The sequence below is a fragment of the Festucalex cinctus genome, chromosome 5 (genome assembly GCF_051991245.1).
Source record: "Festucalex cinctus isolate MCC-2025b chromosome 5, RoL_Fcin_1.0, whole genome shotgun sequence".
Classification (NCBI taxonomy): Eukaryota; Metazoa; Chordata; class Actinopteri; order Syngnathiformes; family Syngnathidae; genus Festucalex; species Festucalex cinctus.
The window spans coordinates 14,729,371-14,745,290 of NC_135415.1; the positions used below are offsets into that span (position 1 = coordinate 14,729,371).

The 15,920-nt window shown below is 43.0% G+C and overlaps 2 protein-coding genes across 7 annotated transcripts in view; one reads left to right on the forward strand and one right to left on the reverse strand.

The window, feature by feature from the left end:
• coq2 (coenzyme Q2 4-hydroxybenzoate polyprenyltransferase) overlaps window positions 1-15,920 on the reverse strand; it is a 21,509-nt gene continuing 5,589 nt past the window's right edge. The window contains exons 1-9 of one of the 3 annotated variants that reach the window (XM_077520691.1): window positions 5,932-6,118; window positions 5,180-5,269; window positions 4,470-4,804; window positions 4,086-4,252; window positions 3,890-4,011; window positions 2,381-2,466; window positions 2,162-2,295; window positions 637-825; window positions 1-391 (exon numbers count right to left, since the gene is read on the reverse strand). In XM_077520691.1, coding sequence (XP_077376817.1) covers window positions 275-391; window positions 637-825; window positions 2,162-2,295; window positions 2,381-2,466; window positions 3,890-4,011; window positions 4,086-4,252; window positions 4,470-4,758 — 1,104 coding nt within the window. In that variant the 5' untranslated portion in view covers window positions 4,759-4,804; window positions 5,180-5,269; window positions 5,932-6,118 and the 3' untranslated portion in view covers window positions 1-274. Of the gene's footprint in view, window positions 392-636; window positions 826-2,161; window positions 2,296-2,380; window positions 2,467-3,889; window positions 4,012-4,085; window positions 4,253-4,469; window positions 4,805-5,179; window positions 5,270-5,335; window positions 5,597-5,931; window positions 6,119-15,920 lie in introns of those variants that run through there. The other 2 variants (XM_077520689.1, XM_077520690.1) reach the window with 2 other exon arrangements.
• The window catches only part of LOC144018487 (zinc finger protein 462-like), a 16,352-nt gene continuing 4,507 nt past the window's right edge, over window positions 4,076-15,920 (forward strand). The window contains exons 1-6 of one of the 4 annotated variants that reach the window (XM_077520671.1): window positions 4,076-4,081; window positions 7,336-13,643; window positions 13,772-14,031; window positions 15,060-15,178; window positions 15,332-15,457; window positions 15,542-15,776. In XM_077520671.1, coding sequence (XP_077376797.1) covers window positions 7,350-13,643; window positions 13,772-14,031; window positions 15,060-15,178; window positions 15,332-15,457; window positions 15,542-15,776 — 7,034 coding nt within the window. In that variant the 5' untranslated portion in view covers window positions 4,076-4,081; window positions 7,336-7,349. Of the gene's footprint in view, window positions 4,082-5,730; window positions 6,382-6,417; window positions 13,644-13,771; window positions 14,032-15,059; window positions 15,179-15,331; window positions 15,458-15,541; window positions 15,777-15,920 lie in introns of those variants that run through there. The other 3 variants (XM_077520669.1, XM_077520670.1, XM_077520668.1) reach the window with 3 other exon arrangements.

A 15,920-nucleotide genomic window follows, 5' to 3' on the forward strand; every position in this document is an offset into this window, starting at 1 on the left:
TGTTTATGAAAATCGTTTTATTCTATTCTCGGAAATGTTTTTGTTTTTTTTGCATAATTACAACTTTATTTCTGGAAGAAAAAAACCCTGAAGTATTATTACTATTAGTAAAACGGAAGACTGCAAACAAGCATATTTGATTATGCAATCCAATGTACTTCATTGTATGCATTTTATGTACGTTCCTATTACACAGCACAGATTAAAAAAAAAAAAAAACAGGCAAAAAATAAATAAATTCTATACAGTATAACTATTTCCAGTCTTTATAACGTTATTGTTTACACAGGTTACCAGCGATGATTCCTAAAAGTAGTAAGAGTCCAAGATTTCTGTTGGATGCAAACTTCTTCCAGCAGTCCTCCGGCTTGTCCATGTCCAGAGTGGAAATCTGGAGAACAAGAAATGCATTGATACTTTGACTTACAAGTGTCCCAACTTATGAGTTTTCAAGTTAGAGCTGTCACTTGGTTATTGACATTGACACCACCTGGTGTCATCTTGGTGACAAGGACCTTCATTTAGTCAGGCCATAGCCAAAGTACTGTTTTGCTGCCATCTTATGGTGTCGATAGGCAATGGTAAACCTTTTATTGGCCTTAGGGGGTGAAGGGCTGTGAGAACACGGTCGCTCACCTGGCGCGTTAAGTGGAGGGTGACAGTGGCAAGGGCGACATAGTACGGAACAGTCTGCTCGGCGTGGACTCCCGCCGCCACCAGGCCCGCCGTCATGGCCGCCGCGAAGCCGCTCAACCAAAGTTTGGTCTGCTCGCCAAAACGAAGTGCTGTCGACTTGACGCCCACTTTGATGTCATCCTCCTTGTCCTAAGTCACATGGGTACAAATATGGACGCTTACGGGTTTGGTTTTGTTTTTGTGTGCGCGTGTTTTTTAAAATCGTATTACTATAATAATAATCATACATCGATTTCATTATGTGCTTTTCTAGATTTAGTATATATATATATATATATATATATAATAGTTACTAGCTGATGTGATGCATATACTGTAGAGTCCCCAGTCTGGCTCTCTGACAACAATGTAGAACAATACAAAATGTAAAATAAACATTGAAAAATAAAAACGACGTTTCCCTTTTGACAGAAGTCCGAATATTTATAATAAGGCCGTTTTTTGTTTTTGTGTTTTGAGGGAATTTTTTTGGGGTTAGAAAAACTCTCTTTTAAATGGTAAATGTTAGAATCCTTAAAAATAGTCAACATTTTCTTTAAAATCAAGTTTTAGGTTTTGACACAAGAAGTATTTTATTTTTTATTTTTTTTTACAAGAATAAAGTTTAACAATGTTTTTTTTAGGATAAGTCATATATTCAAAAGAAAGTGTCAGTCTAATGAGAGTAACATTTTGTTTATTATTCTCTTATTATTTTATTTTATTCTTATTTATTTATTTATTTGTTTATTTTTTAGCTAAAGACTTGTATTATTGAAAAGAAATTGAGGGCAAAAAATATATATTCTTATATGAAAATCACATACATACACACATCATATTTTCAGGTAAAATTTAATAAAGTTGTCATTTTAAAGAGACCAATTTCTTATGATAAAAGTCTTGTTTTTTTTCCCCAAGATTAATAACTTGTTTATTTTCAAGAACACAATGGTCCTATATTTACAAAAATAGTTTACATTCTATTTGCCAAAAAGTTGGTTTGGTTTATTGATTTTGAACATATAAACATAAACACATTACAAGTGTAACAAGTAAAGAAGGTAAAATAAAAATTTAAAGGAAGAAAGAAAAATTGGTAAACAATAAATTCCATAATTGTGCCCTGCGATTGGCTGGCAACCAGTTCAGGGTGTACCCTCGACTGCCCAAAGCCAGCTGGGATAGGCTCCAGCACTCCCCGCAACCCTTGTGAAGGAGCAACCGGTTAAGAAAATAGATGGATGGAAATTCCATAATTTACATGTACAAGGAGTAGGAAGAAGTACACGTACTTATCTAGTCCTACTCCCAAATTATTTCCAACAAATTGTTCCTATACAATAACATAAATATAAAATTCCAACAATAAAAAGAAACAAATCTTGCAATCTTAGGAGAACAAAGCTGTATTTTCCCAAGTTAGGGATTCTACGTGCATCATTGAAGATGCTATTACATATTGTTGTGACAATTATTTCCTCACCTGATGTGCGTAAATGGTGTCGTAGACGAGTGTCCACATGACTCCGGAGAAGTAGAGAGGGAGACACACGGACCAATCGCAGACGCCTCTGATAGCCGCCCAGCCAAGCAACGCACCCCAGTTGAAGGTCAGACCTCAATAAATTAAATACATACAACAAAGTTACACTATAAAGATAAAAATGGGGAGAAAAGAAAAAAAAAAAAAGACATTTCTTACCGAGCACCAGCTGGGGCCAGTAAGTGATCCTCTTCATCAGTGGATACGTGACCACAAGTGACAAGGAGGCAGCGCCTAGTGCAATACTGAAAATATGAAGACGATCTTAATGTTAATTTTGTCTGTCACTTTAAAATTTTGTCTCAGTTGTAGTCCAATTTCAGTCACGCTTGTTAGTTTTTATCACAGTCAACCTCATCCCATTTGTATTTCGTCCATTTTAGTCGACTATAAATCTAGCATTAGTCTTTATTTTAGTCCAAAAAAATGTAATTTTATTCGATATAATGCTGTGTGTCACATGACAGTGTCACAGACGTGAAAGAATAGGAGAGACAAGATTTTACCAAAAAAAATTTAATTTTCGTCTCGTTTTTGTTCATGAACTAAAATGTCAATAGGTTTTAGTTCAGTTTTTATTAAGTGAACATTTTCGTCTCATCTTCATTAGTCGACAAAAATGCATACTGATTTAGTCCGAGTTATTGTTTATTAATTGCGGGTTTTAGCCTAGTCTAGTCTAGTTTTTAGTCTGGTGAAAAATATGTGTTAACGAAATTAATACAAGAAGGAAGGTTGGTGAAACAGTCATTTGGGAATTGTAGCTCAAGTCACTTTATTACAAAAAAAAAATAACTGGGACATTTTATTTTAACCTTACACTCAATAAATGCGTCATAGATAAAAAAAAAAATAAAAAAAAAAAACATAAAAAAATAAATAAATAACTAAAACAAAGCATTAAAAAACAACAACAAAAACAACAACAACATAAAAACTAATCAAAACAAACCCAGTCTAAAATCTCATTTAAACTGAACTGAATTTGTGTTGGAAATGAAGATTCCACTTGTTTTTGAAATTATGTATTTAGGTAAAATACAAAATTTGAAGCTGAAAAGAAGGGAAGATTACATAATGTTCAGAATTATGCTACTGGCATGCAAAAAGGCAACAACCAGAAGATGGCGAAGGGATCTCACGCCTCAAGTAGGGGAATGGATTGATGTAATGTTAGCTATCTATAATATGGAGAAACTAACTGCATCACTTCAAATGGATGTTGAGAAATTCAAAATGATTTGTAATGGCTGGTGGATATATTGTTAGGCAACATAGATCTGATTTTATATAGGATTTGTATAAAACAAACAAAACACCGCACCTGGGTTCAAAGCTACAATGTTTAATTTTTTAGTTTATTTTTTTTCTTCTTTTTTCTTCTGTTTTTTTTCTTGTTAAGTGTGATAATGTGTCAAATACATATTGTGAATCTGAATATGTAGTGTTTAAGGGAAAAGGAGAAAAGGTTGTTGAATATGTGGAGATGTATAGGTGATTTTGTCCTTGGTCATTGCGGATAATATTTATTGTAAAATGTAAAAAGTGAATAAAATACAGATTTAAAATTTTTTATTGAGCTGAATTTGGAAAAACAAAAGTCAGAACGAAACTAAAACTAAGTAATCAAAAATCCAGACGTATTATAACCCTGTTTATGTTATGTACCTGTAATAGTTGAGACAGAGGAGCACACCAAGAGCAAGTGAAAGCTGCCCTCCCAGGAACACCAGAGCCTGCAGACGGGAAACGTCCCCGCAAGCGATGGGCCGCGTGGCCGTCCGACCCACCTGCACGGCAAAACCAGTCGCGACGACAGGTCATGTGACGCCTGTTGAAAAGCAAGGACGTGACGTGACGGTACCTTCTGGTCAAAATCTTTGTCCCACATGTCATTGATGGTGCAGCCGGCCCCGCGCATCACCACGGCGCCCGTACCGAACAGGGCCAGCATGCCCAAGTCGGGAAGGCAGCCCGGCTCGGCGGCCAGGGCGATGCTCCATGTGCACGGAAGGTACAGCAGCCATGTGCCTACCATGCACAAGTCCATTATTAAAATAGTTGATTCATTTTGACACCTCTACTAATGATGTCTATTGTCCTCATAGCTGGTTAAATGAAATTTAAGAGAGAAGGGATGAGGGATAAAATTCTCTGCAATTCAACAGACAGACCTCCACTTAGAATAAGAAAAACTCAACTAATTGTGTACCTAATATTATGTCCAGTGAGTGTTGACAATACACACCTATTGGTTTGTCCAGCCTCATTAAGCGTAGATACGGCTGGACGGGCCCCGGGGCTGCATTTACAATCGCCGCTGGGGACACGCTGAACGTTCTCCTTGCATGAGCAGCAAGTGATGGGGTGCTTCTGTGGATGCCGGGACGCACACAGAATGTTCCGAACGGTGGCTCTTCCTCTTTGGGAAACGTGCGGAGGACGGAGGAGCAGGCGGGACGTCGGTGGAGTCTCCTGAGGGCGGTCAGCGTACCCCAAGGGAGTTTAGTTGGGAGCATAGTGGCTGGTGGGGTCATTCACTGTGGGATTCCATCATCAGGACGTCAAGACGTTTGCATGATACTGAAAGGGAAAATAGGTATAAACATGAGCTTATTATTATGCCTACATTGCCTAGTACAGTAATTGCGTTGCCTACCCTATTGTTCATGCTCCGACTTACGTAATCACTCGCGTAATTACATATGTGGCACGTCGTAATTCGAGGACATCCTGTGCAATGTCATTTTCACGCGAAACGGTTGCATTGGGCTCAAGGAGACACAATTGAATAAATTACGTTTATTTCGGCAACTACGGCGCAGAAAATACAATACAAAACATCGCATCGAATAAACTAACCAACTGGTCAATTATAATTACAAGTCAAAACAAAAGAATAATAAATGTGTCGATAGTTAGTAAAAAGAAAACTTGGGAGCGGGGTCGTGCGCTTACCTTCACGTTCATGTCACTGGTCGCTTCCTTGTACAGTGATCATCCCCGAATTGTTGAACAAGGACCTCAAACTGAAACCAAGTCAAAATACTGGAAAGAAAAAATAAATAAATACAGAAAGCATTCGGATAAGTAGCAAAAGAATATTATAATCACATTTGCGGTCACTTCCTTTTGGGGGTGTCAGTCCCGAAAAAGATCCCGACAAAAACAACGCTTCAACTAGGACGCAAAACCGAGAACAAGTCAATGTTGCTCATGAAATAGCCGAAATTACAAGTTTAAATCAAATAAACCCAATAATGTCTAAATCCTCAGAAAAGGATTAAGGGGTCGGATTCTACCGCTTATTGTTTTTGGAACTTGGTCGCTTGAGACGCTTCCTGTTTGTACCAGTCGGTCCCCAAATAAGTCCGGAAGAAAACGAAGCTCCAACTCCAAAGTACCGTTGTAAAAACTGAGATTTGATTTAGCGATTTGGGTTCACATGTGAGAAAGGTATTTCAGTATTCCGACGAAGATCTTAGACCCATTAAAAAACACAAATATTTCTGTTTTTGTTTTGTTTGTTTTCTGTTTTTTAAGGAATAATAGTTTAAAATTGCATTGGTGGCAAAATATTTTTGGGTTGGGGTGGGGCATAAATAAATATGATAAAATATTATAAAACCAATTTGTGCCAAATAAACATGGTGTGTACATTTCAGTGGTACATTTAGATTTACTTAATGGAGATTCGAGGGCTTTGATACCTGCAGCATGCCTTCCACTGGGGGTGCTGTCATCAATGGGATTGAAACAATGTATTGATGCATGTTTGGTGTGATTGACGGAATGATAATTTGCATGATGAAATATAGCCTCCTTTTTTTTGCCAATATTCACCGAAGACGGTTCGCAAAGGTTTGAAACTCCGCTTTTCATGTTAAAATATAAAAGTAAAAGTGACCTAATCCCTGAGCTGTGTGACAACTTAACTTCCGTCTAAGTACATTCAGTATAAGAAAAGAATTGGCATTAAGAAACAGCATTGAGTGCGGCTAATTCGTTTTACTATGAAGGAGCCACGACCTTGACCGGAAGCTGAGTTGCTACACGCGATAGTCGGTACTCCCTCGCGCGAAAAATGGCGGAAATGTGTGCCGCTTTAGCGTCTTTTATTTGAGGTGTTGTTTAAACCTCGAACCCTGGACTATTTACAGGTGAGTATGTGTAATTTACTCACAGAAAACGGATATGCGTAGCGGCGTTATTGCTGCGGACTTCCATTCAATCACTGCCCGTCTCGGTTGGAAGTTGTACTTGCCCACTTTATAGTCACTTTTGTTATTGTTATATGTCAACATTATTGTGGCACTGCATTGACAATTAAACGCATATCAAAGCATTTTATTACAGTGACTGCGCTCTATTGCATTGACCAGTACATGCTTCTCTTATCGTTCCAACCAATATACAAAACAGCATGTAAGCCAGCCTATTCTGTTGCTTCACACTTCATTGTTGTGATGCGTTCATTTGGCTTCCACGTAATTGCGGTTACTGTGGCTATTGTGGCATCACTTAAAGCCTTGTTATAAAGTCAGGACAGGACAAAATAAGGTTTGCCACACTTGTCATTTAAAAGTAGGGCATGGTAAACAAGGAAAAAAAAACATTTTCTTCATTCCTAAGGCTATATAAATAAACTTGACTTGACTTGTCCTGTATCCATACCAGCGTTTTAACAAGAAAGACCGATTTTACATAATTTGTAAATTGAGGATCTGGATTTTGGTCCGATATTGTATTGGCTGGATGATGGTCATAGTGAGGGTGGCTCCTTGCATGATAGAAATAAAAATGTAAACTAGAAATAATACACAGCCAAAAAAAAAAAAAAAAAAAGTCTATGTGCACATATTGTACGCTTGCATCTCACCAGTTATAGAAAGATAGAGAGTGTCAAGAAAGAAAAAGTAAAAGAAAAAGCTTGATCGTGCTGTATCACGTGTCCTGAAGTAGAAAATAGAATCCTGGAAATGCAAAGGATTGTAGTGTGAGGTTTTGCTGCTGTTACAATTTGTGTTTTTCATTGTTTGATGAAAAAATATATATATTTGGCCCAGATAACATGTCTGTGTTTTTTGTATGCTTTGAAATAAATGACAGTCTAGGTTGTGTCACTGCAATGACCTCCTACAACGGGATTCAAAAAGAAGGCGACGCTGACATCATGCAAAACCAAGATGGCCGCCAAGAACAGCCCAGCCAGTCCTTCCGGTGCAGCCATTGTCAGCTCAAGTTCAAGTCCGAGGTCTTCCTGGTGGAACACGTCTGTCACGTCCACGGCTCTGATCTCGATTTGAATAGCCATGCCAATAACGATTCTTCTAAAAGCACCCTGGAAAATCCGGTTGGCGGTCTTCAAACTGATCCTTCTGAGGATTTGAACCACCTCGAAGATGGCAAGAACTTGAAAGGAGATGTAACCCAAAAGCTAGAGACTGAAATGGCTGTGTCAGCCAAACATCATGATGAAGAAAAAGAACACGACGACGAGGCACATTTAATTACTCCCTCAAGGGTGACTCTTAACTTGTCCAGGGATCTGAAGACATACAAGAAACCACCACAAACTTCCACCATCAGCAATTATTTCACAATCGCCGATGGCCAACAAGACGAGTCAGATGCTCTAGCAGATGACTTATCAGATGACGAGTCAAATGTTACCCCTGCCACCATCGACATCTCCAGCAGCTATACTTACTTGAAGGAAGACCACCTCTATGTCGAACGGATACACCCCATCATCGAAGCACCTGCCTTGGAGAGCAAGAAAACCTCCAACACCAAGAAGACACCCGAAGCAACAGACAAGAAGGAGCTGTCCTTTGAAGTAAGTGAAGATGACGAAGACGAGCCGGTAATACCCCTGACCTACAGCTCCGAGGACTGCGACCACCAAGACGACGAAGAGGCGCATTTAATTTCTACCTCAAAAGTGACTCTTAACTCGTCCACGGATCTGAAGACATACACAAAACCACTACAAACTTCCACCGTCAGCAAAAATTTCATGGTCGCCGATAGCCAGCCAGACGAGTTGGAAAACCAATCAGATGACAAGTCAAACGTTACCCCTGCCACCATCAACATCTACGGCAGCCAACGTTACTTGAAGGAAGACCACCTCTATGCCGATCGGATGCGCCCCATCATCGGAGCTCCCGCCCTACAGAGCAAGAAAACCTCCAAGACCGAGAAGGCGACACCAGAAGCAACAGACAAGAAGGAGCTCTCCTTCGAAGTAAGCGATGACGAAGACAAGCGGGTTATCCCGCTGACCTACAGCTGTAAGGATGGTGACCACCAAGGCGACGAAGAGGCACATTTAAGTTCTACTTCAAAAGGGACTCTTAACTCGTCCCGGGAGCTGAAGACATACACAAAACCACTACAAACTTCCACCGTCAGCAAAAATTTCATGGTCGCCGATAGCCAGCCAGACGAGTCGGAAAACCAATCTGATGACGAGTCAAACAACGCTACCCCTGCCACCATCGACATCTACGGCAGCCAAACTTACTCGAAAGAAGACCACCTCTATGACAATCGGATGCGCCCCATCATCGAACCTCTCGCCCTAGAGAGCAAGAAAACCACCAATACCGAGAAGACGACACCTGAAGCAACAGACAAGAAGGAGCTGTCCTTCGAAGTAAGCGAAGAGGACGAAGACAAGCGGGTCAGCCCGCTGACCTACAGCTGTAAGGATGGTGACCACCAAGATGACGAAGAGGCACATTTAATCTCTACCTCAAAAGTGACTCTGAACTCGTCCAGGGATCTGAAGACATACACAAAACCACTACAAACTTCCACCGTCAGCAAAAATGTTATGGTCGCCGATAGCCAGCCAGACAAGTCGGTAAACCAATCAGATAACGAGTCAAACAACATTACCCCTGCCACCATCGACATCTACAGCAGCCAACCGTACTCGAAAGAAGACCACCTCTATGTCAATCGGATGCGCCCCATCATCGAAACTCCCGCCCTAGAGAGCAAGAAAACCTCCAACACTGAGAAGACGACACCAGAAGCAACAGACAAGAAGGAGCTGTCCTTCGAAGTAAGCGAAGAGGACGAAGACAAGCGAGTTATCTCTTTGACCTACAGCTGTAAGGATGGTGACCACCAAGACGACAAAGAGGCACATTTAATCTCTACCTCAAAAGTGACTCTTAACTCGTCCACAGATCTGAAGACATACACAAAACCACTACAAACTTCCACCGTCAGCAAAAATTTCATGGTCACCGATAGCCAGCCAGACGAGTCGGAAAACCAATCAGATGACGAGTCAAACAACGTTACCCCTGCCACCACTGACATCTCCAGAAGCCACCCTTACTTGAAGGAAGACCGCCTCTATGTCGATCGGATGTGCCCCATCATCGAAGCTCCCGCCCTAGAGAGCAAGAAAACCTACAACACAGAGAAGACAACACAAGAAGCAACAAACAAGGAGCTCTCCTTTGAAGTAAGCGGAGATGACGAAGACAAGCGAGTAATCCCCCAGACCTACAGCTGCAAGCACTGCAACCACAAAGACGACGACCTCAATCACATGTCTGTCCATTACCGCAAAACCCACCCGTTTGTATGCTACAACTCTGACTACATCCAGGACGAGAATGATCAGAGTGCCACCTTCCGCTGTCTGGTGTGTCCCATCGAGTTCCTAAAGGAAGATGACCTGAGGAAGCACTACGGAAACAAGCATGCAGGGTCTCCAGATATTTTTACGCTGGGACTAGACCAAATCAACCTGGTGTTCAAATGTTTTACCTGTCGTTATAACACCGACAGTTTGGGTACGCTTAAGGAGCACTACAATGACAGGCATCCCCCAGCCAATGCGCTAAATGCGTTGATGTTCCTCAAATATATGTTGGTGCCATGTCAAGAAGACCCACCGCCAATCAAGTCCCCCGCTTCAGAAGCTCTTCAGCCCAATGTAGCCTTATACGTATGCAACAAGTGCCCGTTTCGTCACAAGTCTGTCATCGTGTTGCAAGTCCACTACCAAAAAAATCACCCAGAAGAAGCTGTCACCATCGACAAGATAAAACGACAGGCTGGCATTGTGTCAAATAAGAGGCCAGGATGTCCAAGCTCTAAAGCTCAAACAAAAAACAATGACAAAGTTAAAATCCAAGAACCTAATTTGGAATACTCTATTTCCAAGAAGGTCAGAGAAAGCTCCGAAGCACAAACGAAAACCAAGTACAAAGTGAATCTCCTCGAAGCTAAGTCGGAATCGTCTACATCTGAAAAAGTCAGAGACAACTCCGAAGTGCAAATGAAAACCAAAGAAAAAGTGAAGATCCTAAAAGCCAAGTCTGAATCGTCTACACCAGGAAAAGGCAGTGAAAGCTCTCAAGCTCAAACAAAATCAACGAGCAAAGTTAAGATCGTAGAAGTCAAGTCGGAATCATCTTTACCCGAGAGCGTCGAGAAAATCTCCAAAGTGCAAATGCAAAATAAGGGCAAAGTTAAGATCGAAGAAGTTAAGTTAGAATCTTTTGTACCAGAGAAAGTGGACTCCGTAGACAACCAAAGCAAAGGAGTTGACTCTGAACAAACGCATAAAGCCCAGGGGCTCGTCCAAAATCAGGTGCCCGGAGCAACCTCATCCAATTTGAATGGTGCGAAGCCCAAGGGCAAGTCAACAACTTTCAACGTTTATGGGCATGCCGAGAATTTGTTTTTCTGCTATAAGTGCAACTACGGGAATCCCACAATCAAAGGAGTGATGGTCCACCAGTTCCGAACACATGATAAACTCCGGACCAGCAGCGAAGATATTGTAAACTACACCACTAAGGTTCACAGTCAGCTGCAAAAATACGTAGCCCAAGCTGAGAATCAGTCCTTTTCTCCTTTGCTGCCTCTTCCCATCTTAAACGAGGGTGATGAACACACATTTTTCTGCCACCTCTGCCACTATCGGCGGAGTACAGTCTCCAAGGTGGTCCAGCACTACGCCAGCAAACACAGCGGCTTGGTGGCCACGCCTAAACAGATCCAATCGTACACGTTTCGGACTCTTGAGCTGTTGCAGAATACAGTCATCAGTGAAGAAACTCAACATAAGAAAACAACAAACAAAAAAACAGCTCCCCAGAAACTCAAGAGCCTCCAGTGCAAGTCTTGCGTTTACAAGACCCACAATCCAAACCTCTTCCGGATTCACGTACTCAAGTGCCAGCGAGAAAATCACTCGAGTTCAGGTGTTTTAAAAGTGTACCTAAAACAGGCTGGCTACCAATGCGATTTGTGCGCGTTCTCCCATAAAAAATCCACCATGTTGTACAAACACTACCGCCAGGAACATCCAGAGAGCAGGTCCAGCCTGGATTTTATCACCACTCGCTTAAAGGAAGGCTATAAAAGCTCTCAATTTCAAAAGAAAAACCAGATAAGACCAGATCTGGGCAATGAGGAGGAAAGTAATGCCAGTGGAGGACAGAGTGACACTAGGATGTATTCATGCCGGGCATGTTCTTTCAAAGAGAGCTCAGTGGCAGAACTTAAGGACCACTACCGTGCTGTGCACCCCTGGTGCCTGAAGGAAAATGGTAGCCGAAAGAAGTCGAACAGCGGCAAGAACAATCGCCAGAAACCGTTTGGCCGCTTTGATGATTACCAGATCCCCCTCAAGTCCCTGGCTGAGTCCCCATCTCTGATCCAGGCGGACGGCAACAGCATGTCCAAAGAATCTGAACGTAGTGTTGATATGGACGAACACACTCACCAGCATGTCTTCAAGTGTCCGTACTGCACCTACGTTAACACCAAGCATCAGGGGGTCCTCACCCACTGCCAGATGAGGCACTCGGCACTCCAGTCCCGAGCCGACAGCCTGTACGTGGATGAGGTGCACTTTCGCGACTGGGACAAGAAGCAGAAGGGCCAGGAAGGCGAAGCGTCACACTTCCGAGGCTACATGTGCGAACTCTGTCCGCAGACACACGAGACAGAGAAGAAGCTAAGGAGACACCACGAGACGGACCACGGCGAGACCCCGCCGCACAGCACCGCTGCGCCGGATGCAAGGAAGACACCTGCTAAGATTCCCAAGGGCACAACGTACAAAATCAAAATGACACTTTTCAGGTGTCAGCAGTGTTCGTACAGCTGCAGCAACAAGATGGCGTTCAGTCGACACATGCGCCTAAAGCACAAGGGGACCAATTTTCAAGTCTGTCGCTACAACTGCGTCCTGTGCTCCAATTCCTACTTCAAGAAGAAGCGCCTCGGGAGCCATTATAAGAATAAGCACGGCCAGGACGCCTACCTGAAATACTTTTCACCGCTCTATGAGCATCCCCCTGATAATCCGCCACCAGAACGCGAGGTCAAGGCTTCAACCAAGAGCAAAAGATTGGTGTATAAGTGTCCGCTTTGTCCCTATGTGAACTCGCGCCCGCACGGCATGGCCACGCACTGCCAGATGATGCATCCCGACCTTACCGTCCGGATAAGCGAGTTTGAACGGAGCGAGATCAGCATCAGTAGCAACTACCAGTCGGGTAGCAACAACAAACGAGGCTACCTGTGCGACATGTGTCAGGGGATTTGCATGTCACTCAAAAAACTTGCCATCCACTGCTCCAAGAAACACACTGGACCTTCCAAACAGGAAAAGGAAGAACCCTCTGAACCGTCTGAAGATGCAAAATCTCAGGAATCGGTTTCAGTGGACGCAAATCCCAATGGAAAACCACCAAAGAAGGTAGTCTTCTTCAAGTGCTTGTTGTGTTGTTATTCATCCGTAATCCGGAAACGCTTGGCAGTGCATTACACCACACGGCACGGAAAGGCGGCTTTCCACAAACACTTTGCACCGCTGTACCTTCGCAAGGTCCAAAAGGCACAGCTTTCCCCAGAAATAGATTCTGAACCATCGGAAGCACCCCCGGATGGCGAGGAACTGCTCTACAAATGCCAGTTGTGCGAGTACAGAACCTGGGCACGCCGCTATTTGACATACCACTACAACAAAACCCACCAATTAGATGCGGAGACGAGAGACAAGCTGCTAATGGCGTACAATAAACGCAAAAGACCTCCCTCTCACGATCTTCCTCCAGACTCGGAGCAAAGCCTGCAAGAAACCGAGCAGACCTTCTTGGGTCAATGCAAGAAGTGCCCCTACTTGTCCTTCGACTCGCCGCAGCAGCTGCTCAGCCACTACTGCGCCGCCCACTGTGCTGGCCTCCGAATGGACTTTACTGTGGTCTACCCGGTGGGCCGTTCCACAGGCGTGTATTGGTGCACTCGCTGCAACAAGACGATCAACGGCATCAGGACGCTGAGCGGCCACCTGGATCGGCACCGGGAGAAGAGTTTGATGAAGGTTACGGGCAAAAAGAAGATGGCGACACCCCTTGGGAAGAAGACATCCATATCCGTAAGTCCTCGATTTCCCTCCCAAAATTATCTGAGAGTTTAGTTTCGGACATTCTTGCTCCAGACTACGGTAAAACTTGTCCTCACCTAGGTTTTTAAAAATAGATTTCTCTTTCACACTGAAAACAGAACCTTCTGGACACTCCAGCGGAGGGGCTTTTGAGCCATAACGCGCCACTAGAAGTCCCCCCCTTGGTCAGCAGCTTGGTGGCATCACCCGCGAAGGCCGGCGAACCCGAGCAAATGGACATAGAGTCGCTAAGCGAGAGTCACGCCTGCAGCCAGTGCCAGCGTACCTTCAAGTCCCGCAACGGTCTGCGAACGCACAAGCGCAGCCACGAGGCGCTCGCGGCAATCAAGAAGCTGCCGGCGTCACTGTCACAGCTCAAGTAAGAACAAGCGTCATTGGACGTGGTCATCCTGTAAAGCAACCTGACTCATGGCTCGTGAGGACCTAACTAGAGCTGTCAAAATTAATCGATTGATAAATGGCAAGTAATCGATTATCAAATTAATCAGCAATTTTTTTTAATTAAAATTGTTCAAATCCTCTGATTTCAGCATATCAACAGTAATTGTTCGCTGATTTCTGTGGTTCTTCACGAAAGAAGACTGATTATCTTCTGTGTTTAATAAAAATAAGACACTTGCAAACATCTGTTTTTACGTTGGAAAACAATGACCAAACCGGAGTAAAAAAAATACCCGCAATAAATAAAATCCTTGAAGTAGCTAGCTTTATGTTTTGGATTTACAATAAATATTTTAAGGCTCGAAAACCCCTCACCACACATTTTATACACCTTACTTATTGAGGCATTTACTTCTTTCTCACATTTCTCTCGTTTAAACAATCTGTGTTCAAACCTTCATAAATGTTTCTATTTAAAAAAAAAATACATGCAGAATTGCACTAAAAAGAAAATCCGCAATACAGCGAGACCGCGAAAAGTGAACCGCATTATCGCGAGGAAACACTGTACAACATAATCCACCTTTTTTTTTCACAAAACGAATACAAAGTATGAAATAAACAATCACTGGTTAATAAACAGTAATGTGGGGAAAAAATGCTTTCGTATTACACTCTAATGCAAAATGAAATATGAATCTGATCAGTCTGCCTACTTGTTTGTCTTGCCACCAACTTGCATTCTGCCTACTTACCTAAATACTTAACTGTCGATATACCCACCTTATGACCGACCACTTTACCATCTATTTCCTTACCTAGCTTCCCACCTACCTAACTACAAACACACTTGTCTCCCCACATATGTAGGTGCCTACTTAAGCCACCCATCATTTCCTCATTTCCTACCTGCACTATCCCACCTACCTGTCTACCTACATGTCCATCTACAGTACCTATGTCCTCATCCAAATGTATATTTTTATTTTTTTCTGACCCCAACAGCCTGAACAAATATCTTCTCCACAAGCCTGGAACTGTCCGTCCTTTCCAGTGCTCCATCTGCTTCTATCGTACAAACCTGATGGGCCTGTGGACCAATCATTTGCTGAAAAACCACCTTGGCAAGTCAAACAATTTTTTGTTTTCATTAAATTGCAATGCTCGCTAATGGGACATTTGTAATAGCTTGTATCCAAATAGTTGGTCTCTGGAGTGCCTTCCCACCGATCAAGTGTGAAATGACAAAGTATTGAAGTGTGCGTGTGTTCCTCCAGCTATCGTCCTAGAAACCTGTGATGACAAACAGGAGACCAGCATGCCTCAGAGTGCAGACACGGATCCACCAAATTCGGGCTCCGGAGTCATTAGTTTGGCCAAAGCTAATGAAGGTTGTACCAAAGGCAAGTAATGTCATCACGAGTACATGCTAGCTACATACCAACCCATCTGTACTCACGCACATGTTCCCATGATGCCTTGCACAGACTGGTACCTGGAGTCACCGGAGGTGCGCCGTCAGCTGAGCCACCTCAGCCTGATGGCTCAGAACGGAGCGGCTACCATGCCGGCCACCCGGCAGATTGACAGCGGCGGCCTGTTCCGCTGCGAGAACTGCTCCTTCTTTTGCGACGACCTGTCCAGCATGCGGCGACACTACCTCAGCAAACATGGCCGGAAGATGTACACGTGCAAGGACTGCGACTTCTTCACCGGCTTAAAGTCAGTCAGCGTTTACTGCTGCTTCACGTAGTAGTACTATTGTTCATATTATACACTGGTTATGAACACTATCCTGCAACACGCCCCCGTATAAACGTATAAAATGCACTTTGCCACATAAATGCATACAAAACAGTGGTGTTA